The sequence below is a fragment of the Oncorhynchus masou genome, chromosome 9 (genome assembly GCF_036934945.1).
Source record: "Oncorhynchus masou masou isolate Uvic2021 chromosome 9, UVic_Omas_1.1, whole genome shotgun sequence".
In the NCBI taxonomy this organism is placed as follows: domain Eukaryota; kingdom Metazoa; phylum Chordata; class Actinopteri; order Salmoniformes; family Salmonidae; genus Oncorhynchus; species Oncorhynchus masou.
In genome coordinates this window covers 54,506,671-54,532,457 of record NC_088220.1, presented here as the reverse complement: position 1 = coordinate 54,532,457, position 25,787 = coordinate 54,506,671, and the positions used below count along the sequence as shown (strand labels likewise).

Sequence of the window (25,787 nt, the reverse complement as noted above, 5' to 3'; positions counted from 1 at the left end):
ATGATAGCCTACCCACTCTGGCCATGCTTTTAAACCTGTGCCAGTGCCACTAAACCTGTGACAACTCCTACTAATAAGACTGTGGATCTGCAACACGCTCATGGGATCGAACTGAGGCCAGAGTCATTAGAGAGGGATAAACAGAAGGCTACCTGTAAGGGAATCACGATTGTAAAGTGTGTATAAGACAGAACTTCACTACGTCTGTGTGTTGTATGATGGAGGCTGACTGTTCTGATAGATTAACTCACATGGTGACCTGGAACATGTTCAAAAATATATTAGGCTATAGCCTAAGCAGCTTAAACTAATCTACAAAACTTGTGAAAATGTATTTGTAGGGAACCACATACTAGTGCCTTAAAGTTACATAAGGATTCATTGATAAAACACTGACCACTAAAAACTACAATCTCTTGATTGTTAGGGCAATTTTTTTTGTTGAGTGATACTTTTGCGCAGGGGGACTCCACACAGGCCATGATATTTTGCATTCTGCTGGATTGGTAGAATGGATTGCATTAGTGCAATTTGAAAATGCTAGCTAGCTAGTTTTTCCTGGGTGATGAACATTGGGTTGTTATTTTACCTGACGTGCATGTGGTTCTTTGTAGAATTTTGACCCGGAGTCATATAAAATCTGGTGTTTTTCTACTACAAAGGTTAATCCACAGATTTAAAGGGAAACCTTGTTATCTTTAATTAATCTCTCCTTGTTTGTCTTTCAAGCATCCACGTGGGTTTGTATTTTCCTCATATCCGATAAGGAGGGGACTTGCAGCTTGTGGAGTGTCTATTTTAGCACTTGGCAACGCAGATGCGCAAGAATGGTGTGGGTGAAATGATTGAGTAACGTGTATGTGTACATTTGTTTTGCGATGCTCGTGCATGCAACATCGCCAGTGTGGTTTGCATGTAATGTTTAGAGGAAGTAGCTCGTCCAAATATTATTGTTTTGGGTTTGTCATTGAATGTACCACCACCCAAAACATGTTTTGTCCCCTGATTTTTTTACCCCTCCCATTGCATTTTAAGAAGCATGATATATTTTTGACATTTGACAGCCAACATGCTTCAGGTTCAACTTGTTTCTTTGTACAATTGAAATGGGACTAGCTAATGTTTTTGAAAATAGATGCCCAAGCACATGAAACCAGTGCATTGGTGCTGCCTTCTCACCAACTCCAGATTACAAATGCTGATATTTCTGGTCATGTTTATGAAATTCAAAGTCCAAACAAGAGCATGTTATGCAACCGAAGAGCTGCTGACATCCTGATTCAAGAGCAATTGCATGATAATGGAATTATAAACAAAAAAAGGAGCCTCTTCTAGCTACATCAACTAATTTCTACTGTATTCAAACAATTCAACATGTATGTTGCTCACAAACATTGACATGACACCCTCCCTAGCAGTCAGTTAGCCTACGTAGAAGTAAGCCATTTCAGCATATTTGGACTAGTCTTCTAACTGCACACCTTTTCCGCCAGTATTAGTCATGCCTAATCAGTGGTGTGAAAGACCGGAGCTCTAGCTCAGTGCTTCGGTCTGCAACATCAGCCAGGGAGAAGGGGATTGTTGAGCCGGGGTGTTAGACTAAGCAAGGCATCACAGCTCTGGAAGAGGAACACTCCAAGAGCCGCTAGGCCAGACCTGACACGCTCGGGAAGAGGTCAACAACAAAACACACACACCTCTGAATAAAAAAAAGTGTTTATAAACCTAAATATGTCTGCCAACTGCCTAGCTCCCTCCCTCCCCCTCCTTATCAGAAGACTTGGCACCTCCTCTTGGCTCCACTACAGTCAGACAGGTATGGTTAAAGATGACAGCCGGCGTGCTCTGGCTTGTCTGCGGTGCATCGCACCGTCTCCTCACGTTACACTGTGTCTATCCAGACTTCCTCCCCTACTGCCTCCTCCTCAGTTTAGATTTGCATTGAGGAGGAGGAGGAGCAGTAGCCACGATGTCCAGGCAACGTTAGATAACAGGCCTAACGCACGTGTCACGCTGTGATTTAATTTGTATGAATAAAGGTGGTGTTGCTGCTTTACCTACCTTCATGCCCCATAGTTCTTGTTGGTGTGCGTTCAGTACCAGCTCTAGTGGAATCTGGCCTAGGTCTAACTTGTCATTTTTTTAAATCCAAAAACCAGTAGTTTTTGACAGGCAATTTCATCCTACTTATTTATAGTGTGTCGCTATATGACTTCATATCTGACTAGGCTCTTTGGTAGTAGGCTAGCTAGATTATAGTGAAAAAACACATATACAGTAGACCGGCCCTACTCAACTAGCGACCCGGACCCAGAACAGGGTCAAAGTAAATAGAAATACGTCGGCCTTCGATCCCATGTCATCATATAAACACACATAAGACATGGGAAAATGTGTAGAATTGCAGGAAATGAGCTTAAATCAGCAAAAATCCCTGACCAATGCAAAATGTGTAGAAATTAGTGGGAAACTAGCTTTAAAACTGCACAATTTTCTTTCCTCTATCAAATGCGCTATGAACAGTTTGGGGTTGCAAGGTGTGGGTTTGTTATTACGCCGATAATTGACAATAATCATCCCGATCTTTGACACCTAGGAAATTTGTATGACCGGACGTTCTCAAATAGTCCTTGCAGTAGACTAATCCTTCAGCTATTTAATTAAACATTAGGTTTTTCTTTTTTGATAGTCACTGAGTCCATACCATTGTCCAAACGTACCCCCTTTTACCAAAGAAAGGTTCCTAGTAGGAGTCCCGTTAATGGTGACTTTCACCTACATTCAGGTCTTACTGACTTTATGGTCTGGGTCAATGCGGTATAACACTGTCTCATCAGCTATATTTAGCCTCTTGACTAATAGCCCCACGGCATTGCCTGTCCGCATGTGCCAGTCCGGCACCCCCTCGAGTCAGTTAGCAACGTTGACGCACACGCTAGAGTCACTTAACGTTAGTGTGCTATCAACGTCACGCTCCCCGGGAAAGGTAATTCCATTGGAATCTTGTTGGTATCCATAGAGATGGAGGACAACAGAGACTTGATGCTCGTCATGACCCCTCCATGTATGGAGCTCAGCTGCCACCAGGGTACCACACTCATTGGTTGATCTCAAGATCCAATGCAAACTCTGTCTATAGAAAAACTCTTCTCATTTTTAAATGGAGGTGCCCCATATTTTCTGATGGAGTTTTAAGTGGGTGGTTTAATCAGATGGAGGTTTTGGCCTATGTGACTGTGGCCATTGAAGCAATAAGGAACTTGAGACTGTGGTATATGTGAATAGGCTATCATGATTATACCCACAACTGGGACGCGGACTCAGCCAATCAGCATCCAGAACTGGAACTACCCATTTTTTGATCCAGATTATCCTCTGGGTTGTGTCAGTTAGTGTTTTACGCCTCTTTACTTATCTGCTCGCTTGCTTTGATTTTTTTTTTTTTTTAGAAAGACTGCGTTTGTCCATTTAGGGTATTGGCTGCCTCATTGATGAATGAGACCTATTCACAGTTAAAATAGCACCTGCACTCCTGATGCGCATGTATATGAGTAGGCTGTTACTTTGGAACACACACACACACACACACACACACACACACACACACACACACACACACACACACACACACACACACACACACACACACACACACACACACACACACACACACACACACACACTCTACAGTTCAGACACATGCAGGAATATCTGAACTTGGACCTTTATGAGCTAAGTCACCCACATGCGTGGCACACACAGAACAGTCTTTCACTCCCTGGAGGTGTGCGTAAAGCCTGTGGCTCCGCTGTGCGGTTGAAGGGCAGGGTGACCGTTTGTTGGTAGCTAGCACGTGTCGATACAACGAGGCCACAGCCGCTGCCACACTGGTCCCCCCCCCCCCCCAGGTTAAAGTCTGAGACTCTCATTACTGGTAACGTAACCTTGCACCGAGTCTGGAGATCAATTGAACTTTCACCCTGTGTGGTGACCCAGTCTTCATGATAATGACAGAACGCTGAGCAGCGGGGGTGAGGACCTCCTGCATGCAGTGCTGCGTCGTGTTGCCGCTGAAAGGATCAAGCAGAGGCAACGAACAACATGGGTTGAATAAATGATGCAGGCTTATTTGTGTGATCATGTGATGCTTATGGCACACCTGAATAGAAGGGAAACCCTCTACAACAGGGAACCCAGCGGGAAAAGCTGATCGAAATAATAAAGTTATTATAACCGGTTTATAGCTTAACCAGTTCTTGTTAAGTGGTTGTGATAAAGCCAGTATTTGCAAAGATGATCATTTTCCCCCCCATACTAGAACAATGTCAAACTGATCATCTCTTGCTCTCACACAGCAGAATACAAGTACGCGCATGCAACACGGTCACTCGCATGCAACACGGTCACTCGCATGCAACACGGTCACTCGCATGCAACACGGTCACTCGCATGCAACACGGTCACTCGCATGCAACACGGTCACTCGCATGCAACACGGTCACTCGCATACATACGCTTGGTAGCACTCTGTGTACCCAAACCAACCCTGTCCTTAATCCCACTCATCCTGACTGTCATATGTTAAGATGCACAGTGTGTGTGTGTAGGCTATGTTTGTATGAATGTGTGTTTTGAGTGTCTCTGTGTGTGTCTGTGTATACAGTGGGGCAAAACAGTATTTAGTCAGCCACCAATTGTGCAAGTTCTCCCACTTAAAAAGATGAGAGGCCTGTAATTTTCATCATAGCTACACTTCAACTATGACAGACAAAATGAGAGAAAAAAAATCCAGAAAATCATATTGTAGGATTTTTAATGAATTTATTTGCAAATTATGGTGGAAAATAAGTATTTGGTCAATAGCAAGTTTATCTCAATACTTTGTTATATACCCTTTGTTGGCAATGACAGAGGTCAAACGTTTTCTGTAAGTCTTCACAAGGTTTTCACACACTGTTGCTGGTATTTTGGCTCATTCCTCCATGCAGATCTCCTCTAGAGCAGTGATGTTTTGGGGCTGTTGCTGGGCAACACAGACTTTCAACTCCCTCCAAAGATTTTCTATGGGTTTGAGATCTGGAGACTGGCTAGGCCACTCCAGGACCTTGAAATGCTTCTTACGAAGCCACTCCTTTGTTGCCCGGGCGGTGTGTTTGGGATCATTGTCATGCTGAAAGACCCAGCCACGTTTCATCTTCAATGCCCTTGTTGATGGAAGGAGGTTTTCACTCAAAATCTCACGATACATGGCCCCATTCATTCTTTCCTTTACACGGATCAGTCGTCCTGGTCCCTTTGCAGAAAAACAGCCCCAAAGCTAGATGTTTCCTCCCCCATGCTTCACAGTAGGTATGGTGTTCTTTGGATGCAACTCAGCATTCTTTGTCCTCCAAACACGACGAGTTGAGTTTTTACCGAAAAGTTATATCTTGGTTTCATCTGACCATATGAAATTCTCCCAATCTTCTTCTGGATCATCCAAATGCTCTCTAGCAAACCTCAGACGGGCCTGGACATGTACTGGCTTAAGCAGGGACACACGTCTGGCACTGCAGGATTTGAGTCCCTGGCGGCGTAGTGTGTTACTGATGGTAGGCTTTGTTACTTTGATCCCAGCTCTCTGCAGGTCATTCACTAGGTCTCCCCGTGTGGTTCTGGGATTTTTGCTCACCGTTCTTGTGATCATTTTGACCCCACGGGGTGACATTTTGCGTGGAGCCCCAGATCGAGGGAGATTATCAGTGGTCTTGTATGTCTTCCATTTCCTAATAATTGCTCCCACAGTTGATTTCTTCAAACCAAGCTGCTTATCTATTGCAGATTCAGTCTTCCCAGCCTGGTGCAGGTCTACAATTTTGTTTCAGGTGTCCTTTGACAGCTCTTTGGTCTTGGCCATAGTGGAGTTTGGAGTGTGACTGTTTGAGGTTGTGGACAGGTGTCTTTTATACTGATAACAAGTTCAAACAGGTGCCATTTAATACAGGTAACGAGTGGAGGACAGAGGAGCCTCTTAAAGAAGAGTGAGAGCTGTGAGAGCCAGAAATCTTGCTTGTTTGTAGGTGACCAAATACTTATTTTCCACCATAATTTGCAAATAAATTAATTACAAATCCTACAAGGTGATTTTCTGGATTTTATTTTACCTCATTTTGTCTGTCATAGTTGAAGTGTACATTTTGATGAAAATTACAGGCCTCTCTCATCTTTTCAAGTGGGAGAACTTGCACAATTGGTGGCTGACTAAATACTTTTTTGCCCCACTGAATATCCAGGCTGTATCACAACCAGCCGTGATTGGGAGGCCCATAGCCCGGTGCACAATTGGCCCAGCGTCGTCCGGGTTTGGCCGGTTTAGGCCGTCATTGTAAATAAGAATTTGTTCTTAACTGACTTGCCTAGTTAAATAAAGGTTAAATAAATACATATGTGTGTAGGGGGAGGGGGAGTCTTGGTCTCCTCTCGGTTAGCATTGCTCCTGAGCCCATGTGACTTTGGGCCTCACTGACCGACTGCAGTAAAGATTAAATAACTTGGACTATTCTCATTGCAGAACGCTCTCACCTGTTAGCCAATGTTCCTTCAAATTTCTTTCAGCACTGAGCAAATTTCTAGTCTGCCGAGCGCAAACTTGAACGTTGAAAATTCTGTGCGACTTCCAGCGTGCATTTTCTGTGAACACTGAGGCGGTACTTGCTTTAAGTTAGTTTTAACAGTGGCCATGTTGGTGACTGTGGCTATTTGATTATAACGTAAGCCTACCATCAAAAACGATGGAGAAAATTCATCCCATAACATTTTAACATGGAAATAGAACAGCTATCATTCAGCCTACAGTTGCAGCCAATGTGTGATGTTCAATGTAGGCCTACATTCCATGGGACTTTTGTAACAAAAAAAAAACATGCAGGGCTAGACATTAACCTGTTTATCTGCTTGTCCTTCAGACAAGGAGGTGTTTGATGCAAGAATCCTCTTTACAAAATAAAAGGCATTATTATTCCCATACCATTATTAAAGAGAAACTAGCAAAGGGTATGAACAAAATGTGCACACGTGGCTACATGCAGCTCTTGCTTTCATCTCAAAACAAGTGCATCTACTCATGACCGCTCATGCTGTAAGCACAGTCCAGTTCAAAGTAAGTGGCACAGATCCATATATGGCAAGGGTCTATTTGCATATAGGCATTTACATTACATTTAAGTCATTTAGCAGACGCTCTTATCCAGAGCGACTTACAAATAGGCCTACTGCAGCTCTGATTGTTTATGCCGCACAGATCTGTGTACATTACGGGCTGAGTAGTCCGTGTCAATGCATTAAAATTGTATTTATTCAGACCCTTTGACCTTTTCCACATTTTGTTGCCTTACAGCCTTAACCTAAAATGTATTAAAACACAAAATAACAATAACAAGGCTATATACAGGGGGTACCGAGTCGATGTGCAAGGGGACAGGTTAGTCGAGGTAATTTGTACACGTAGGTAGGGATGAAGTGACTATGCATAGATAATAAACAGCGGGCGTGGGGGTCAGTCAATGTAAATAGTCCGGTGGCCACTTGATTAATTGTTCAGCAGTCTTATGGCTTGGTGGTAGAAGCTGTTAAGGAGCCTTTTGGACCTAGACTTAGCTCTCCGGCACCACTTGCCGTGCGGTAGCAGAGAGAACAGTCTATGACTTGGGTGATTGGCGTCTTTGACATTTTTTTGGCTTTCCTCTGACACTGCCCCTTATATAGGTCCTTGATGTCAGGAAGCTTGGCCCCAGTGATGTACTGGGCCGTACGCACTACCCTCTGTAGCGCCTTACGGTCATATGCCGAGCAGTTGCCATACCAGGCGGTGATGCAACCGGTCAGGATGCCAAATCTTTTCAGTCTTCTGAGGTGTTAAAGGTGTTGTGCCCTCTTCACAACTGTCTTGGTGTGTTTGGGCCATGTTAGTTTGTTGGTGATGTGGACACCAAGGAACTTAACTCTCGGCCCGCTCCACTACAGCCACTTCGATGTTAAAATATAAGTTAAACAACGCGAAAAAACCCCTAACAAAATAAGTTGGTTAGGAGCACGTAAAATGTCAGCCATCCTCTCTGGCGCCATTCTACCAACTGTAGCAATGAGGTTTGTGCAGTAAGCTATAGGCCCAATACATTATCACCTCATATTGGCTCTGCTTGAATTGCCCTGCCAATGCAATTCTATTTCAAAATTTGAGGTAGGTTATATGATCACACCGGTTATAGCTCCGTGGTTGTATTACTTGTGAAGCACAGCTGAGTGAGCGTACATTTAAATAATTTGCTTTTTATTTTATCGGGCTGATGGTGCCTGCATCTGATGGTCAGTCTCAGCTGATGGGGAGAGCAGCAGACTGAGGGTCCGCCTCAACATCCCTCCGCTCTCCCTGTCCTCCACTGACACTGACCAAAAAGGGACACCGTCTTCCATATGATGGCGAAACTCGGGTTGCACTGCATTATTTCTGCCTCATGCATAACTTCGTTGTTACTCCTATGAACAGAGAAAGTGAAATATTCCTTGATATTAAAAAAGACCCAAGATAATAATAACATCAACACAAGCCCATAGATACACTGCTTATTCATTACTGCTGTAGGTCTTGTTGTAGTGTAGAGTGGAAATGGGAAGAATACTCATGTTATTGCTCATAAAAGTGTTGAATACAAAGTGTTGACAGTGCTGAGTAAGAACATAAACATGAACTCAGTCATAAAAACAGCATCTCGTTGTTGACAGTCTCTCTCTCTTCACGGTTTTAAATCTGTCTTAACTTTGTCGTAGCTTTCTTTTATACCTGCCACATCACTGCAGACAGTCATCCGAGCCACCCGATTGGCCAGCGGTAGGCCTACAGTGCACATGATTTGCTCTCTGGGACCGCCGGGAAGGTAGCGTTTGTACTTCCAGAGACATGAAATGGTTCAAAATAGCAACAGTTCACCTACCCGGCACGCAGAGCAGCTGAATCGGATGCACCTACCGTCAACTGCCAGAGACTAATAACACAAACAGGAACACAAGTCTTTATTGTTGGATTTTTTTACAGAAATGTTTGCGATCGACCGGTTGGTGACCACTGCTCTAGAAAGTTGAGTGAAGTTCAAACTCATGCTTCTCTCTGTGGGCTGATATTTCTGCCCAGGAGCTGGACGGCAGTCTTGGGCTACTGCACGTGCCACATGCACAGTTTAGGGTGAACATTGCTGTTACCCTACTTTTTGGTATCTCCAGTGGCGATTTTTAGCATGTTAATCTTGGTGGGGCAAAAAAAATAAATGTTGGACGCATTCCAGCAAAGCCACCAAACAATACATTAATTGCACTATAACGGTGACAAACAATGCCCACAAACTGTTAGGGCCGACATTAAGCTATCCCGACAGTAGAGTCCCGACAGCAGAGTCCCGACACTTCTATTATAGAATATTGTGTGTGCTGAATTTGCATGTGCAAGCCAAGCACCACCACCTAGAGGTTGACCGATTATTCGGACTGGCCGATTAATTAGGGCCGATTTCAAGTTTTCATAAAAATCGTTAATCTGCATTTTTGGACACCGATTGTGGCCGTTTTTGAATTTTGAATTTTTTAACCTTTATTTAACTAAGCAAGTCAGTTAAGAACACATTCTTATTTTCAATGACGGCCTAGGTGGGGAGGTTAACTGCCTTGTTCAGGGGCAAAATGACAGATTTTTACCTTGTCAGCTTGGGGATTCGATCCTGCAACCTTCCGTTTACTAGTCCAACGCTCTAACCACCTGCCTTACATTGCCCTCCACGAGGAGCCTGCGTGGCAGGCTGACTACCTGTTACGCGAGTGCAACAAGAAGCCAAGGTAAGTTGCTAGCTAGCATTAAACTTATCTTATAAAAAACAATCAACCTTAACATATTCACTAGTTAACTACACATGGTTGATGATGATAGTAGTTTATCTAGCATGTCCTGCGTTGCTTATAATCGGTGCGGTGCCTGTTAATTTCTCATCGAATCACAGCCTACTTCTCCAAACGGGTGATGATTTAACAAGCACATTTGCGAAAAAAGCACTCGTTGCACCAATGTGTACCTAACCATAAACATAAATGCCTTTCTTTAAAGTCAATACACAAGCATATATTTTTAAACCTGCATATTTAGTTAATATTGCCTGCTTGCACGACTTTCTTTTAACTAGGGAAATTGTGTCACTTCTCTTGCATTCCGTGCAAGCAGGCAGGGTATATGCAGCAGTTTGGGCCGCCTTGGCGAACTGTGTGAAGACCATTTATTCCTAACAAAGACTGCAATTAATTTGCCAGAATTGTACATAATTATGACAACATTGAAGGTTGTACAATGTAACAGCAATATTTACACTTAGGTTTGCCACCCGTGAGATAAAATACGGAACGGTTCTGCATTTCACTGAAAGAATAAATGTTTTGTTTTCGAAATGATAGTTTCCGGATTTGACCATATTAATGACCTAAGGCTCATATTTCTGTGTGTCATTATGTTTTAATTAAGTCTATGATTTGATAGAGCAGTCTGACTGAGTGGTGGTAGGCAGCAGCAGGCTCGTAAGCATTCATTCAAACAGCACTTTCGTGTGCTTCAAGCATTGACCTGTTTATGACTTCAAGCCTATCAACTTCCGAGATTAGGCTGGTGTAACCGATGTGAAATGGCCAGCTAGTTAGCGGGGTGCGTGCTAATAGTGTTTCAATCGGGGACGGCACTCGCTCTGAGACCTTGATGTAGTTGTTCCCCTTGCTCTGCAAGGGCCGTGGAATTTGTGAAGCAATGGATAACGATGCTTCGAGGGTGGCTGTTTTCGACGTGTTCCTAGTTCGAGCCCAGGTAGGGGCGAGGAGGGGGACGGAAGCTATACTGTTACACTGGCAATAATAAAGTGCCTATAAGAACATCCAATAGTCAAAGGTATATGAAATACAAATGGTATAGAGAGAAATAGTCCTATAATTCCTATAATAACTACAACCTAAAACTTCTTACCTGGGGATATTGAGGACTCATGTTAAAAGGAACCACCAGCTTTCATATGTTCTCATGTTCTGAGCAAGGAACTTAAACTTTAGCTTTTTTACATGGCACATATTGCACTTTTGCTTTCTTCTCCAACACTTTGTTTTTGCATTATTTAAACCAAATTGAACCTGTTTCATTATTTATTTGAGGCTAAATTGATGTTATTTATGTATTATATTAAGTTAAAATAGAAGTGTTCATTCAGTATTGTTGTCATTATTACAAATAAATAAATAAAAAGAATCGGCCGATATAATCGGTATCGGCTTTTTTTTTGGGTCCTCCAATAATTGACATCGGCGTTGAAAAATCTTAATCGGTCGACCTCTACCACCTACTATCAGTAGTACTGTCAAAGCTGTACAATACAGTAGCCAAACAAGCACACACCAGGCCACGTATGCGTTTACGAACTCCTGGAAAAGAAAATCACAGCCATTCCATTGAATAGCAGGCTAATGTTAGTGGTTTCTTTGCAACGCTTGGAAGATTCCTTCCAAACGACTCATTGTTGAATTTGCGATTTCCAACTTGTTGGGTAATCTTCATGGCCAATGAGCACCGGTATGTTTTATCTATAATTTATCCTCGTTATTTCTCTTAATTTGACAAGGATTTAAAAGGATTTGCCAGTAGATTGTTTGACTTGATGACAACTGATGATGACTGCTAGCTAAGACTTTGAAAGGTAGATGTTGACATGATCAGTCCAATCAAAGCTACTGTAGATAAATGTGATTTGATGTAATTTTATCTGTGGCCAATGACCTTGAGCCTTCTTGGATGGGCACTAATAATCTAAGTCTATAGCAGAACCCAAAGGGCTCAAATTCTTGATGTCTACCCTTAAAGGCGGGTGACATCGTGTCCCTGAGCCAATCACGGTGCAATGCTCCTATTTTCAGCTAACCTGCCCCACAACCACAGAAAGCACTGAGCTAGGCTGAAACGCCTGCATTTTGGAGCTGCCTGTTTGCATGTGGCTTTATTAACTCAATTATATATATATATATATACACAACCGTTCAAAAGTTTGGGCTCACTTAGAAATGTCCTTGTTTTTGTCCATTAAAATAACATTGAATTGATCAGAAATACAGTGTAGACATTGTTAATGTTGTAAATTACAATTGTAGCTGGACACCGCTGATTTTTTAATGGAGTATCTACGTAGGCATACAGAGGCCCATTATCAGCAACCATCACTCCTGTGTTCCAATGGCACGTTGTGTTAGCTAATCCAAGTGTCATTTTGAAAGGCTAATTGATCATTAGATAACCCTGAAAACTGTTGTGCTAATTAAAGAAGCAATTAACCCGGCCTTCTTTTGACTAGTTGAGTATCTGGTGCATCAGCACTTGTGGATTCGAATACAGGCTCAAAATGGCCAGAAACAAAGACTTTTCTTCTGAAACTCGTCAGTCTATTCTTGTTCAGAGAAATTAAGGCTATTCCATGTGAGAAATTGCCAAGAAACTGAAGATCTCATACAATGCTGTGTACTACTCCCTTCACAGAACAGAGCAAACTGGCCCTAACCAGAATAGAATGAGGAGTTGGAGGCCCTGGTGCACAACTGAGCAAGAGGACAAGTACATTAGTGTCTAGTTTGAGAAACAGATGCTTCACAAGTCCTCAACTGGCAGCTTCATTAAATAGTACCCGAAAAACAGCAGTCTCAACGTCAACAGAGAAGAGGCGACTCCGGGATGCTGGCCTCAGAGCTGCAAAGAAAAAGCCGTATCCCAGACTGGCCAATAAAAATAAAAGATTAAGACGGACAAAAGAACACAAACACTGGACAGAGGAAGATTGGAAAAAACTGTTATGGACAGACAAATCTAAGTTTGAGGTGTTTGTATTACAAAGAAGAACATTCATTAGACTCAGAAAAAATGAAAATATGCTGGAGGAGTGCTTGACCCTATCTGTCAAGCATGGTGGAGGCAATGTGGTAGTCTGGGGGTGGTGGTAAAGTGGGAGATTTCTACAGGGTAAAAGGCATCTCGAAGGAAAGCCATCACTCCATTTTGCAACGCCATGCCGTACCCTGTGGATGGCACTTAATTGGAGCCAATTTCCTCCTACAACGGGACAATAACCCAAAGCACAACTCCAAACTATGCAATAACTATTTAGGGAAGAAGCAGTCAGCTGGTATGTCTATAATGGAGTGGCCAGCACAGTCACCGGATCTCAACCCTATTGAGCTGTTGTGGGAGCAGCTTGACCGTATGGTATGTAAGAAGTGCCCATCAAGCCAATCCAACTTGTAGAAGGTGCTTCAGGAAGCATGGGGTGAAATCTCTTCAGATTACCTCAACAAATTGACAACTAGAATGCCAAAGGTCTGCAAGGCTGGAATTGCTACAAATGAAGGATTCTTTGACGAAAGCAAAGTTTGAAGGACACAATTATTATTTCAATTAAAAATAATTATTTATAACCTTGTCAACGTCTTGACTATATTTCCTATTCATTTTGCAACTCATTTCATGTATGTTTTCCTGGAAAACAAGGACATTTCTAAGTGACCCAGAACTTTTGAATGGTAGTGTATATTTCTTTGCATTGTTTGCAAACTGTGTGACGTGTATCCCACATGATATCATTATAGGCAAGGCTAAATCCACAAAACCAGTCTGTTTCATTTAGTTTCGTGTTAACATCCTTGTTCTATTGTAACTTTTTAAACATCATTTGTAATCCGTCTTCGATATCCAGATTGATATTTTTAGTTTTTCATATTAGACTCTCTGAACTCCACGGTCATCCGCTGTTATATAAAGCCTGAAAGGAAATTCATGATGACAGTCGTCGTTTGTATATGAAACTTGAAAAGTCCTCTTGTCCACATTCCGTTGGTGTAATTGTCAGCAGCACAGTCGTGTTGTTTAGAGCGCCTTGCCCCAAATAATCTGCTGGCGTGGTAAACCTATTTCTTTCTCCTGTTCATTTTGTTCCTGGTTGCTAAGTCTCAGCAGTGGCGTGGTGCTATGGTTAGGTCAACAGTCTTGTGATCGCGGGGGCTATGTGACACTTCAGCTTAACCGGCTCTCTTCTGTATCCATATCTTTCAATGGAAAATTCCCAAAGTAATGCAGGCCAGACACGTCACCCCTCCCAAGTAGATTACTGCAACTATAACTGTACATTATAAACCAGCCAGTAGTTCCAACTACAACTGGCTATTGAACTGAATTGCGTGTGTGAGGAAATGAGTTGAGCTAGTCATTATGATAGTGTGTCCAAACTCCTCTGTTGGTGCTCAGCTTATCAGGCCAAATGATGTTCTCTCAAACATCCTGCAGGCGACAGCTTTTATAGGCCAGCGTAGCTCTCTCTTCCAGTTTTGATTTCGGCCCGATTTCCTTATTTTGAGTCCATTTGCATGGAGAGGGACTTGATGTTCCCAAAGTATTTGGATTTGCGCCGTGAGACCGGGAGTGTGAACTCAATGCCCCATGAACTTTCTCCCCCATTTGGGCTTTTCTGTTTTTACTGTGTAATACCAGTTTGTGTGTGTGTGTGTGTGTGGTCATTGTGTGTGTGGTGTTCATTGTGTGTGTAGTGTGGTGGTTATTCTGTGTGTGTGTGTAGTGTGGTGGTCATTCTGTGTGTGGTGTTCACTGTGAGTGTAGTGTGGTGGTCATTCTGTGTGTGGTGTTAATTTGTGTTTGTGTGTGTGTGGTGTTCGTCCTGTGTGTGGTGTGGTGTTCAATGTGTGTATTGTGTGTGTGTTTTTCAAGTGTGTCCCTGCTCCAGATGCTGGGCCTCGTACCCACAATGGGGTGGAGGGGTGCTGGAACACCATGTGCCTGGCTCTTCCTTTTCCTGTCCGCTAGCCGGAAATGGGCCCGCAGCTTGCTCTCAGATGGCCCCATTCTATTATCTCGGCCAAGAACAGAGAGGGGAAGAGTAGCATCAGATATTACCACTATTCCCAGAATGTGAAGCCAGCTCACAAGGATGTTTAGAGAGCAGGTTTTCGTCTCATTCTTGACAGACCATCGCATTACACTGTTAAGCTAATTTATTCATTAACCTAAAACCTGACGTCGAGCTGACACGTCACAGTTAGTGGTAAAAGATAGCGCCGTCGGAAATTGATTAGATCAGCAAGGTATCAAACTCAATTGCTGGAGGGTCGTGTGTTTGCGAGGTTTCCCACCTCCCTTGTACTTGATTGATACATTTAAGGTAATTGATTAGTTAGGAACTCTTCACCTGGTTGTCTATGTCTTCATTAGACACAAAAGGAAATAACAAAAACAAGCAAAAACACACAGTGCCTTCACAAAGTATTCATACCCCTTGACTTATTCCACATTTTGTTGTGTTACAGCCTGAATTCAAAATGGATAAAAACATTCTCACCCATCTACACACAATACCCTTTAATTACAAAGTGAAAATATGTTTTTAAAATTGTTTTCAAATGTATTGAAAATGAAATACATTTACATAAGTATTCACACCCCTGAGACAATACACAGCGATTACAGCTGTAAGTCTTTCTTGGTAAGTCTAAGAGCTTTGCACACCTGGATTCTCCAATATGTGTCTGTTATTCTTTTCAAAATTATTCAAGCTCTGTCAAGTTGATTATTGATCATTCCTAGACAAACATTCACTGTCATCTTGGTAAGCAACTCCGTTGTAGATGTGGCCTTGTGTTCCCATTGTCTGGTGGAAAGCAGACTGAGCCAGGTTTTCCTCTAGGATTTGTCCTGTGCTTAGCTCCATCTGTTTATTTTTTATCCTGAAAAACTCTGCAGTTCTTAACGATTACAAGCATACCCATAACATGATGGAGCCACCACTATGCTTGAAAATATGGAGAGTGGTACTCAGTAATGTGTTGTATTGGATTTGCCCCAAACATCATGCTTTGTATTCAGGGCAAAAAATGTAATTGCTGTGAAATGTTTTTTTTTGCAGTATTACGTGTGTGTGTTTTAAAAAAAAAACAATACAAAACATACAAACGACAACATACAGATGCACACAAACATCCACAACATCAACTCTGCCCAGAACCACCTGATCACAGCACCATCTCCAGTACCAGCAACACTCTGCCACATGGCCTCAAACTGCACCATGTTGTTTCTCTCTGTTGCCCACACACACTTTCAACATTTAGATAATAAAGCATTTGACCTTTCCATTGTGTTAACGATGGGGAATTGGTTGATTTCCAGTTAGGTACACATTTTTTTCAAAATGATTGAGAAACGAATCGCCCAACCCACTGGGTATCTGACTGCACCCTCATATGCCTAATTGCAAACAGGACACATGTTTTGGAATATTTGTTATTCTGTACAGGCTTCTTTCTTTTCACTCCCATTTAGGTTCGTATTGTGGACTAACTACAATGTCGTTGATCCTTCTTCAGTTTTCTCCTATCACAGCCGTTCAACTCAAACTGTTTGAAAGTCACCATTGACCTCATGGTGAAATCCCTGAAATCCTCTCCGGCAACTGATTTGGGAAGAATGCCTGTATCTTTGTGGTAACTGGGTGTATTGGTACAACATCGAAAGTGTAATTAATAACTTCACCATGCTCAAAGGGATATTCAATGTCTGCTTTCAAGATTATTTTTTTTTTTTTTTACCCATCTACCAATTAGGTGCCATTCTTTGTGAGGCGTTGGAAAACCTCCCTGGTCTTTGTGGTTGAATCTGTGTTTGAAATCCACTGCTCGCCTGAGGGACCTTACAATTATCTGTATGTGTGGGATACAGAGATGAGGTAGTCATTAAAAAATCATGTTGCACAAAGAGTGAGTCCATGCAACTTATTATGTGCATCACTAAGGACATTATTATTCCTGCACTTATTCAGGCTTGCCAGAACAAAGTGGTGCAATACTTATTGACTCAAGACATTTTCATTTTTTATTAATTTTGAAAAACATAATTCCACTTTGACATTGTGGGGTATTTAATTCAATTTAAAATCAGGCTGTAACAAAACAAGATGTGGAAAAAGTCGAGGGGCGTGAATACTTTCTGAAGGTGCTGTAGCCCTCAAAGAATTGAGTTTGACACCCCTGGATTGTATACGCTGACCTGTTATTTCAGTGTCATTATGTTAGTTAACCCCTCCCCTAAGGTCTCTGTCAATGTCAGGTTAGCTGGGGGGCTCAGCTTAGTTGTAGGCGTGCGCCCCTCCTTGGGTCTTTGACAGGCGCGAGGCTATTTATAAAACCCGTGTCTTATTTATTATATGATGAACATGTTAGGCTAATTCCTCGAACCTATAAGGCAAATTCCCTGGCTTTTGCGGATGGTGTGAGATGAGAGAGGTGGGAATATTTGCTTTCTTTGTCCCCGTGTTGGTGTTTCTGTGGTTCTTTATCTAAGCCAAAGGAAGTATCTGATTATCTGATATGAATTTATTTTATTTATTTTTAATTCACCTTTATTTAACCAGGTAGGCAAGTTGAGAACAAGTTCTCATTTGCAATTGCGACCTGGCCAAGATGGGGCGGCAGGGTAGCCTAGTGGTTTTACGAAGGTATGTTTGGCAGCATGCGTGAAGGATGCTTTGTTGCGAAATAGGAAGCCAATTCTAGATTTAACTTTGGATTGGAGATGTTTAATGTGAGTCTGGAAGGAGAGTTTACAGTCTAACCAGACACCTAGGTATTTGTAGTCGTCCACATATTCTAAGTCAGAACCGTCCAGAGTAGTGATGCTGGACGGGCGGGCAGGTGCGGGCAGCGATCGGCTGAAAAGCATGCATTTGGTTTTACTTGTATTTAAGAGCAGTTGGAGGCCACGGAAGGAGAGTTGTATGGCATTGAAGCTCATCTGGAGGGTTAGTTAACACAGTGTCCAAAGAAGGGCCAGAAGTATACAGAACGGTGTCGTCTGCGTAGAGGTGGATCAGAGACTCATCGGCAGCAAGAACAACTTCATTGATGTACACAGAGAAGAGAGTTGGCCCAAGAATTGAACCCTGTGGCACCCCCATAGAGCCTGCCAGAGGCCCGGACAACAGGCCCTCCGATTTGACACACTGAACTCTATCAGAGAAGTAGTTGGTGAAACCAGGCTAGGCAATCATTTGAAAACCAAGGCTATCGAGTCTGCCGATGAGGATGTGGTGATTGATGAGGATGAGGATGTGGTGAGTCGAAAGCCTTGGCCAGGTCAATGAATACAGCTGCACAGTATTGTTTCTTATCGATGGCGGTTAAGATATTGTTTAGGACCTTGAGCGTGGCTGAGGTGCACCTATGACCAGCTCGGAAACCAGATTGCATAGCGGAGAAGGTGCAGTGGGATTCGAAATGGTCGGTAATCTGTTTGTTGACTTGGCTTTCGAAGACCTTAGAAAGGCAGGGTAGGATAGATATAGGTCTGTAGCAGTTTGGGTCAAGAGTGTCCCCCCCCTTTGAAGAGGGGGATGACCGCAGCTGCTTTCCAATCTTTGGGCATCTCAGACGACACAAATGATAGGTTGAACAGGCTAGTAATAGGGGTTGCAACAATTTTGGCACATAATTTTTAGAAAGAAAAGGTCCAGATTGTCTAGCACGGCTGATTTATAGGGGTTCAGATTTTGCAGCTCTTTCAGAACATTAGCTAACTGGATTTGGGAGAAAGAGAAATGGGGAAGGCTTGGGCGAGTTGCTGTTGGGGGTACAGTGCTGTTGACCGGGGTAGGAGTAGCCAAGTGGAAAGCATGGCCAGCCATAGAAAAAAATGCTTTTTGAAATTCTCAATTATAGTGGATTTATCGGTGGTGACAGAGTTTCCTATCCTCAGTGCAGTGGGCAGCTGGGAGGAGGTGTTCTTATTCTCAATGAACTTTACAGTGTCCCAGAACTTTTTAAAGCTTGTGTTGCAGGAAGCAAATTTCTGCTTGATAAAGCTAGCCTTGGCTGAGTTCCAAATGGCACCCTACTACCGAAACAGTGCACTAACTTTAGTGCAGTCAATAGGGAATAGGGTGCCACTGTGTCCCTGATCAGTGCTCTGACTTTGACCTCCTGTTGAGTATGTCGAGTCGAGTATGGTCACTCATTGATGAGTCATTTTGCTCAAATAGTTTTGGTTTGCTTGAAATGGTTCAATAGATATCTTGTACTAACTCCCACTCCATTGTCTTTCTGTCTCTGTTCAGGTGGCCATCAAAATAGTGGACAAGACCCAGCTGGACGATGAGAACCTGAAGAAGATCTTCAGGGAGGTGCAGATCATGAAGATGCTGAGGCACCCTCACATCATTCGTCTCTACCAGGTCAGTAGATCACAGCTCTGGGGTGGAGTTTGCTCTAAGTACAGATTTAGGATTCCTTCCCACAACCATAACCTTAACCGTTTGTATGGAGAATGCAAATCTGACCCAAGATCAGTGTCTGCAGGCAACTTCACCCTAAACCGGATCCACACTGCTGATGCCGTATGTTTAGTGATGTTGACTGCAGCGGTTATATTGTCAATGCAAATGTCTGTCTCTCTCATCAGGTAATGGAGACCGAGAGGATGATCTACCTGGTAACAGAATATGCCAGTGGAGGGGAGATTTTTGGTAAGTTTGTCTTTTGTAGTGAGCCATTGTCTTTTTGTATGTTCACATAGTCACATTTGACCTCTCCACTTGTGCACAATTGTATGGTTTACTACCTATGTCAATGGCTCTGACTAGTGACGATCTGTTTGTCTGTGATCCTGGGTTTGACGTCGTCATTGTTTCAATGTGATGTGAAGTGGTGGATCTCGGGGAAATGCAAAGCAAAACCCCTGTAAAAGGCAAATGAACTGAATTTGAACTTTGGCCTCTCGCCTGTCTGTGTTCAGACCACCTGGTGGCCCACGGCAGGATGGCGGAGAAGGACGCGAGGCGGAAGTTCAAGCAGATCGTGGCGGCCGTCCACTTCTGCCACTGCCGCAACATCGTCCACCGAGACCTGAAGGCCGAAAACCTGCTCCTGGACCACAACCTCAACATCAAGATTGCCGGTATAGTTTTTCACTTGATTTCTAGGAGTATGTTTGGGGTAGATCACGGGAAGAGAAGGTTGATTTCCCCCCCTCGCTTATCTCCTCTTTTTTTCCCTCCTCTCTTTTTTTGAACTTCCCTCCTCTGTCCATGGTAGACTTTGGCTTCAGTAACCTGTTCTCCAGAGGCCAGCTACTAAAGACCTGGTGTGGGAGTCCTCCCTATGCTGCCCCAGAGCTCTTTGAAGGGAAGGAATACGACGGACCCAAAGTGGACATCTGGGTCAGTGTCCTACTCTTCATAGCCTACACTGGACTGTGGCTACGTCCCAGTTCAAACTTCCCAGCATAGATTTAACATTGGTCGACATTCCTTCCAGCCCATACTTACACCCCAATCCAGTGCTTTCAAATCCAACAGGGAGTGTGTCTATGCCCACTTTTGGAAAAGGGTGGAGAGTCTCACTTATGAGGGATTACTCCTCCTCATCCTCTCTCTCTCTCTCTCTGTCTGTCTGTCTGTCTGTCTGTCTGTGTGTAGAGTTTGGGCGTGGTGCTATATGTTCTGGTGTGTGGAGCCTTGCCGTTTGACGGCAGCACCCTCCAGAACCTGAGGGCCCGGGTGCTGAGCGGGAAGTTCCGCATCCCCTTCTTCATGTCCACTGGTGAGACCCGATGCCAGCACTAGTACCTTGCAAGTTGAAACAATGGTGTCTTCTACGGGGTCTGACTGGCTGCTGTGAGTTGTGTTGCTCTTCTGACGCCGTGTTCTCTCTGACAGACTGTGAGTACCTGATCCGACACATGCTGGTGCTGGAGCCCAGTAGGCGCCTCTCCATGGAGCAGATCTGTAAGAACAAGTGGATGAAGCAGGGAGACCCCGACCCAGAGTTTGAGAGGGTGAGTTCCCGAACTCTGGGTCCATCGAGCTGCTTTTGGATGATCTGACAAGACTGCTCTGACCCATCATTGTCTTTGATTTCAATGAAGAATGGACCCAATGTTTTAATGGAATTTCTGTCCCTCCTCTCTCAGTTGATAGTGGAATGTGAGCAGGTGAAGTCTGAGCGGGAGACAGAGCTCATCAACGAGCAGGTGCTGATGGCCATGTCTGAGATGGGACTGGACCGCGAGCGCACACTCCAAGTGGGACCAATACACACACACACACACACTAGACACAAGATTGTTGCAGTAGACAAACGCTATGAAATGCATATGGCTAACGGTTGTCTTGTTTCAACCCTCTCTCGCCCGTTCTCTCCAGTCTCTGCACACTGATGCATACGATCACTACAGCGCCATCTACAGCCTTCTCTCTGACCGCCTGAAGAAACACAAGACCCTGCGCGTGGCCCCGCCCACACCCCGCCCCATTGGCTACCCTCTCAACGCTGTACAGGTAACCTTTGCCCCTCGGATCTACAGATTCTAAGGAATCTGATTTGATTGGTTACTAAGATTATATGGAACGGATACCATATCATGGTTTAGTTATACAATTAGGTGTCTTTTTGGGGGTTAGAGGTATATAACTTGTGGAGCAAACTGGCCTAAAACTGGCCTAAGATAAATAGTATTTTTGTATTTCTCCCTTCCGTCGGTTCACTTTCGTGCATTTCTCCGGTAGTCACTCCTTTACCTCAGATCCCTTTGTACTTCAGTGAATGATGAAGCCTACAAGAGAGGAATGGAAACGTCTCGTTGCAGCCAAGGACACATCACTAACATCAGAGCCATTCAAAGGAAAGAGTGATGTTTTAGCTAAATTTGATAGTTGTCTTTGACAACGAAGGAACTGAGTAGAAGGCTTGGGCTCCCAAATTGGCGCAGCGGTCTAAGGCACAGCATCTCAGTGCTTGAGGCGTCACTGCAGCACTAGTACCTTGCAGCACTAGTACCGTCTATATCACAACCGGCCGTGATTGGGAGTCCCATAGGGCAGCGCACAATTGGCCCAGCCTCGTCCGGGTTTGGCCCATGTAGGCATCATTGTTAATATGTTTTTAACTGACTTGCCTAGTTAAAGGTAAAAAAATAAAAATAAAAATACTGCAGTTTAATCAAATGCCAACCGGAGAACGGAACAAGCGGCATTAGCTGCTTTACTACCGACAACGTTACAGGTCAAGCCCAATTGTTTGCCTATTTAACTAAACCTGTTCAGAGCTTACACTTGTTTAGTCTATGGAAGAGGTTAGTAGTTTATTAATTTAGTCGTTTAGAGATTAGTGCTTTACAGTAACAAGATATTTATGTTTTTTTGTGATATATGCAGGCAAAAATGCTTGATTTTGCTGCGGCAATTCTGACATTTTGGATGGCAACATGCAATGATTTTGTCCGATTTGATGAGGAAAAGTTTGACGTGTAGCTTGATTGAACCATATTATGCGGTGATTGGTTTAAATTGCAAGCCCTCTTTGTACTGCGGTGATTGTTTTAAATTGCAAGCCCTCTTTGTACTGCGGTGATTGTTTTAAATTGCAAGCCCTCATTTTGTACTGCGGTGATTGTTTTAAATTGCAAGCCCTCTTTGTACTGCGGTGATTGTTTTAAATTGCAAGCCCTCTTTGTACTGCGGTGATTGTTTTAAATTGCAAGCCCTCATTTTGTACTGCGGTGATTGTTTTAAATTGCAAGCCCTCTTTGTACTGCGGCGATTGGTTTAAATTGCAAGCCCTCTTTTTGTACTGCGGGTGATTGGTTTAAATTGCAAGCCCTCTTTGTACTGCGGCGATTGGTTTAAATTGCAAGCCCTCTTTTTGTACTGCGGGTGATTGGTTTAAATTGCAAGCCCTCTTTGTACTGAGGTGATAGGTCAGTTTTATGGCAAAATATTCAGATGATTTGACTGTTTTATGTGGAAATAGTGTGTTGATTGGTAAAGTGTGTAAGCCCTCGCATAATATGCGGGCCATTGTTGAATTTAAAAAATTATAATTGCAATCCTAGAGGGACTTTAGTACTTTAGTGGTCCTCTGTAGCTCAGTTGGTAGAGCATGGCAGTTGCAACACCAGGATAGTGGGTTTGATTCCTGGGACCACTCGTACGTAAAATGTATGTATTCAGAAACTATTCACACCCCTTGACTTTTTCCACATTTTGGTGTTACAAAGTGAAATTCAAATGGATTTAATTGTAATTTTTTGTCAATGATTTACACAAAATTCTAACATTGGTAAAAATAAATACAATAATCATAAATAACGAACACTAATGTATCTTGATTAGATACAGAAAAAAATCTGATGTTCTGCACCTGAACAAGGCCGTTAACCCACTGTTCCTAGGCCGTCATTGTAAATAATAATTTGTTCTTAACTGACTTGCCTAGTTAAATACACTGCTCAAAAAAATAAAGGGAACACAATGTAGCTCCAAGTCAATCACACTTCTGTGAAATCAAAGGTTATACAGGCATGTGGAGGCCACACACAATACTGAGCCTCATTTTGACTTGTTTTAAAGACATTACATCAAAGTTGGAACCGCCTGTAGTGTGGTTTTCCACTTTTAATTTTGAGCGTGACTCCAAATCCATACCTCCATGGGTTGACAAAATTAGATTTCCATTGATAATTTGTGTGTGATTTTGTTGTCAGCACATTCAACTATGTAAAGAAAAAAGTATTTAATAAGAATATTTAATTCATTCAGATCTAGGATGTGTTATTTTAGTGTTCCCTATTTTTTTGAGCAGTGTATATTGGAAAAAAACTATTCAATCCCCCTGAGTCAATACATGTTAGAACGACCTTTGGCAGTTGTGAGTCTTTCTGGGTAAATCATTAAGAGCTTTCCACACCTGACACCTGGATAGTGCAACATTTGCCAATTTATTCTTTAAAATAAATTCCTCAAGCTCTGTCACATTGGCTAATGATCATGGCTAGACAACCATTTTTAGGTCTTACCATAGGTTTTCAAGCAGATCTGTCAAAACTGTAACTCGGCCACTCAGGAACATTCACTGTCTTCTTGGTTAGCAACTCCAGTGTAGATTTGGCCTTGTGTTTGGGGTTATTATCCTTCCGGAAGGTAAATTCGTGTCTGGTAGAAAACAGACTGAGCCAGGTTTTACTCTAGGATTTTGCCTGTGCTTAGCTCCATTCTTTTTTTCAAAAATTTTCTTTCAAAAAACATTTTTTATTCCCAGTTCTTTACGAATACAAGCATGCCCATAACATGATGCAGCCAACCCTATGCATGAAAATATGAAGAGTGATACTTAGTAATGTGTTGTATTGGATTTGCCCTAAACATAACACTTTGTATTCAAGACAAAAGGTGAATTGCTTTGCCACATGTTTTGCAATATTACTTTAGTGCCTTGTTGCAAATACAATACATGCTTTGGAATATTTTTTATTCTGCACAGGCTTCCTTCTTTTCACTCTGTCAGTTAGGTTAGTATTTTGGAGTAACTACAATGTTGTTGATCCATCCTCAGTTTTCTCCTATCACAGCCATTAAACTCTTAACTGTTTTAAAGTCACCATTGGCATCTAGGTGAAATCCCTGAGAGGTTTCCTTCCTCTCCGACAACTGAGTTAGGAAGGACGCCTGTATCTTTGTAGTGACCAGGTGTATTGATACACCATCCAAAGTGTAATTAACTTCACCATGCTCACACCATCCGTTATGTTGAGGTGAACAGAGTGACCCACATCCCCCTATCAGCAGGCCAGAGCAGATCGCTAGCCAATCAGGTTTGATCATGGAGTGACCTTAGCTGTGTGTGTGTGTACGTGTTTGTGTGTGCGCGTGTCTTTTTCCTGCAGACGGATCAGCAGGGTAATCCCGTTAGCATGAATGTCCCTCACGTCCAGCTGATCAACCCAGAGAACCAGATCGTTGAGGTTAGTGAGTCCACCCACATCCATTTCACAATCCTGCGATGCAGCTGCTCTAGTGACACTGACATGGTGGCCTGTTTGCTATGGTCGCTGTAAGATTATTATACACATCTTTAAAGTCCAAGATGTTTTTTTTTTATTTTTTTATCTCGATACAAAATCATTTCTGGGTAACAATTTAAGTACCATACTGCGATTTGTTTTCAATTAAATAGTCAAAAAGAAACACAAATAGCTTTTTAGCAATGAGCAATTTCTCAAGCAAGAATTTTGCTTGGACTGGAGTCTAAACTAGCTGTTGTTGGCAGTGACATTTGGGACTCTCTATCTTATTGGTCTATTAGCTAATTTACCAGGCAGGCCAGAACTCCATCACACCTAAACAGGCAGAGATTTCAGGCGTGCTTTTCAAACAGCTCTTACACTAAAAGGACAGCATCATCATTTCCACAATTTCACAGTATTATTCCAACCTCATAGTGAGGAAATATATAAAACTGCACTGGCCTTTTTAAGTAGGAATTTAAAACTTGTTATCTAGACTGCACAGCAATTGTGTTGTTTTGTGGGATCCTACACTAATATAACCCTGTGATTCACATAAATCCAACTCTGAATTACTCAGATACACACTGGCATACCACATACACAAATGAATGCATTGTTACACATACAGATATTGTTTGTCCTTTGCTGTGTAGCCGGACGGAAACATGGCCCTGGACAGTGATGACGCAGAGGAGCCGTCTCCAGAGGCCATGGCTCGCTACCTGTCCATGAGGCGTCACACTGTGGGCGTCCCAGACCCCAGGTACTGTATTCACCTTGTCTCTCCTGTCTGTCTTGCCGTTTGTCTGGCCGTTGGTCTGTCTCTCTGTCTTGCCGTCTGTCTGGCTGTTTGTCTGGTTGT

General features: G+C 42.9%; 1 protein-coding gene across 4 annotated transcripts in view; it reads left to right on the top strand.

Moving 5' to 3' along the window:
* sik3 (SIK family kinase 3) overlaps positions 1 to 25,787 on the top strand; it is a 45,315-nt gene that overhangs the window by 1,468 nt on the left and 18,060 nt on the right. For all 4 annotated transcript variants that reach the window (XM_064974450.1, XM_064974449.1, XM_064974448.1 and 1 more), the window contains exons 2-11: positions 19,200 to 19,316; positions 19,544 to 19,607; positions 19,877 to 20,038; positions 20,176 to 20,300; positions 20,559 to 20,682; positions 20,799 to 20,917; positions 21,053 to 21,163; positions 21,285 to 21,419; positions 24,803 to 24,880; positions 25,579 to 25,688. In XM_064974450.1, the coding sequence (XP_064830522.1) occupies positions 19,200 to 19,316; positions 19,544 to 19,607; positions 19,877 to 20,038; positions 20,176 to 20,300; positions 20,559 to 20,682; positions 20,799 to 20,917; positions 21,053 to 21,163; positions 21,285 to 21,419; positions 24,803 to 24,880; positions 25,579 to 25,688 (1,145 nt within the window). The remainder of the gene's footprint in view (positions 1 to 19,199; positions 19,317 to 19,543; positions 19,608 to 19,876; positions 20,039 to 20,175; positions 20,301 to 20,558; positions 20,683 to 20,798; positions 20,918 to 21,052; positions 21,164 to 21,284; positions 21,420 to 24,802; positions 24,881 to 25,578; positions 25,689 to 25,787) is intronic.